Here is a 3,173-nt window from a genome sequence, read left to right as displayed (position 1 = left end):
TACCAGTCTTTGGGGAACAAGACAAGAGGGAGGGGTAGTGGTGGGTTGAGTTTGTGGATTACAGACACCTCTCCCAAAGACAAAGCTTTGAAGTACACACAGCAATCTCTGGATTAAAGCCAACATGACCTGCTGCTCTACTTTCAAAGTGTAAACTCAATCCCACTATGTTTTGCCATCTCCACTGCCATCCCCAGGGTGTAAGCCACCATTGTTTTGCTCTCAGGGACCAGCACAACCTCCCCCCGCAGCCCCACTCTCATCTCTCTGCAGACCAGTTTCCACTTGGATGATTTTTTAAAAATATGAGCCAGACATTTCCACCTAAATGTATAAACCCTCCTATGACTTCCTTTCATATCTGGACTAGAAACCAGAACTCCTTTCTCCTACTTGGAAACATTCCACGGGGCCTGGCCCTGCCTGCAGTCTGACTTCATCAGGGACCATTCTTCCCCTCATTGGCTCGAGCATTGGCCTCTCCTACCTTGAGAGCCTCTTCCCTGATGCTCCCTCAGCGGTGGGCACCTCCCCCCAGTCTTCATGCCTCCCCCACCCTTTCATTCACAGCAGCCTCCCCCACCTCGGCCATTCCCCTTGCACCATCAGCACTGAATATAACTGACTCCAAATTGACTCCAAAGCACTTATGAGTCTCTAGAATGTTCAATTGTCAGCCCTCACTAGAATTTTAAGTTTCATGAAACCAAGGAGCCTGAGGGTCCAAATAGTAGGTGGCCCATAAAATACTTGTTGAAAGAAACGAGTGAACAAATGAGTGAGCTGCTCAGATGCCTTTGGAGAAAGAAACTGTTTTATGTACATCACTGCCAGGGCTGCAGGCTGGGAAAGAAGGCAGAGTGGGCGGGGAGGAAGAAGGAATGGTGGGAGAGGATGGGGGAGCTCCTCTAATTCTGTGTGGTGGGGGTCACATAGGGTGGAGTCATGAGGTGCTACCCTCAGCCTGGGCTTCCTTCCAGGCCTGGCGCACCTCGATCTTCACCTTGAAAGGTTTGATCTGCAAGACGAGACTGGCATGGCCCTCCAGAGAGGGTAGCTTCCCATCATCCGGGATCTCCAGGTTGAACCTCTGCAGCAGCCGGGACATGAAGAGGAAGAGCTCCTGGCGGGCTAGCATCTCACCTACGCAGGAGCGGGGTCCTGCTCCAAAGGGCAAGTAGCTTAATGATGGCGAGATGAGTTGCGTCCCCGTGGGGTCCAAGAAGCGCTCTGCAGACACGGGGAGGCGTCAGCCAGGGGCCAGGGTCAGTGTCAGTAGAGGAGTAGGGGGAGGACAAGCCCTGCCTGGGGAGCCCCAGTCTGAGAAGGTGGACAGCCTTATTTGGGTGGGGGGGGGGACGGCAATCGTAGGAGAGATAAATGCCCTGCTCTCAGGTAGCCCTTAATCACACAGAGAAGATGGAATATTCAGGAAGGATGAAAAGGTGTATTAAACATGAAAATGGCACCATCCCACAGGAGAGGGGGCTGACTTCACAGGAGACATATGCCTATGGGCCTTCTCAGAAGAGGAGGCTGCAGTTGGTGGAAGGAGAGTGGGGAACCCAGCTGTGAAGAATCTGGGTAAGTGTAGGGTAGGCTAGAGGTGTCAACAGGTCCATGTAGTGGGAGTCAGGAGTCTTCTAGCAGGAAGCTTGGCAGAAGGGAAGCAATGCTGGAGAGGTGGGCACAGAGGGGGCTGTGTGGCTGGCGGGGCAGGACAGAACAGGGACTCACCGGGCATGAACAGGTCGGGATGCTGCCACTCCTTCTCATTGTGATGCAGTGCCCACAGGTTGACCACAACGTCTGTGCCTTTGTCAATGGTAAGGTCGCCAATGCTGCTCCAGAGAGGGAGAGGAAAAGAGGGTCTGGAGTATCGTTCTTCCCCACCTTCTCTGCCCCAAGTCTCCCTGGTCACTACCCTGGGGAAAAGAGTCCTTTGCTCCCTCATGCCCGCTCCCTCATGCCCACTCCCTCATGCCCACTCCTGCATCTTCTCCTCAGCTTCTGCCAGATTGAATATGAATCCAGCCCTCTCTTCCTGAGTAGCACTTAGGATCAACACTTGTGGGTCTGTTAGGGCCTGTGGGTGTGCATATTGAGCTGGTGCGTGTGTGCATGAGTGCGTGTGTGTGTGTGTTGCGGCTTTTGGATTGGGTAGGAGCACGTGTCTCCCAGGCAGCGGGCAGCTTCTGAGGGAGGTCAGGTCGATGGGGCAGTGGGTGTCAGTGGGTAGGAGACACACTGGTCAGTAGGTCGTGGGTACGATGATCGGTTGTCAGTGGTTGACTGTAGGTTGACCAGCCAGCTGGAAGGGTCAGATGCTGGGGGAGGGACCAGGAGGGTTGGATGTTCCTGGGAGGAAAGGCACACCTGGAGTCAATGACAGCCTTGTGGGGGATCAGCATAGGAGCCACAGGCCGGATTCGAAGCACCTCTTGGATGGTCGCCTCCAGCAGGACAAGGCGGTTCCGGTCACTGATGGTTGGGTTGCGATTGAAACCTATAATTTGGTCAATGTCATGCTGGATCCTCTTCTTCAACTGGGGTCCAGACAGGGTGGATGTTACCAGGATGTATCAGCCCAGGAGGAGCAAGGGCTTAGAAGAACCTACTGTCACACCCAGAAGGGCAAGACCCTTCCCAGAGGTGGCTCTACAACCCTGGCTTTGCTTGCAGAAGATGAGGCAGCTCCACCCAAAGGCCAGAGCCAACCACTGCTTGGGTAAAGGGTGCAGCACAGTCATCCTGCGAATCCTGCGAAGAACCCCCGAGATACTGACTCTCCCTTTCTCTGGAGCAGAGGTGAGTGTGCCTGGGGTCAGGAGTGCTTGGGAAGGCTCGGGTAGAGAGAAACTCACTGAAGGATGGTGTAGCAGGTAGGCCACGATCCACTTTATCACAGACGTGGTGGTCTCCACACCAGCCCCGAAGATGTCCCCTATAGTAGCGAGCATGTGTCTATTTGAAAGCAGCTTTGAATCCTGGTCTGGGCCAGCATTGTTATTGTCTGCATTCACCTTGGCTTGGATCAGTATGTGCAGCAAGTTAGTGATGGAATCACTGCTGAAGTTCTCCTGGTTGGGTGAGATTGGGAGACGATGAAGAGAAAGGAGCCCCATCTGCAACCCCTGCCATACTCTCACCCAGACTGTAGACACAAAGGCTTC

At 54.0% G+C, this 3,173-nt stretch overlaps 1 protein-coding gene across 1 annotated transcript in view; it reads right to left on the bottom strand.

Moving 5' to 3' along the window:
• Positions 1-796: 796 nt before the first annotated feature.
• Positions 797-3,173, bottom strand: part of LOC105002787 (steroid 17-alpha-hydroxylase/17,20 lyase) — a 6,420-nt gene continuing 4,043 nt past the window's right edge. Inside the window, exons 2-5 of the mRNA XM_010859599.1 lie at positions 2,865-3,154; positions 2,377-2,546; positions 1,738-1,841; positions 797-1,230 (exon numbers count right to left, since the gene is read on the bottom strand). Of these exons, the coding sequence (XP_010857901.1) occupies positions 944-1,230; positions 1,738-1,841; positions 2,377-2,546; positions 2,865-3,154 (851 nt within the window). The 3' untranslated portion in view covers positions 797-943. The remainder of the gene's footprint in view (positions 1,231-1,737; positions 1,842-2,376; positions 2,547-2,864; positions 3,155-3,173) is intronic.

This window comes from Bison bison, unplaced genomic scaffold, assembly GCF_000754665.1.
Source record: "Bison bison bison isolate TAMUID 2011002044 unplaced genomic scaffold, Bison_UMD1.0 scf7180017864456, whole genome shotgun sequence".
Lineage (NCBI taxonomy): Eukaryota > Metazoa > Chordata > Mammalia > Artiodactyla > Bovidae > Bison > Bison bison.
The sequence above is the reverse complement of the archived record's forward strand: the minus strand, read 5'-3'. Positions and strand labels throughout refer to the sequence as shown.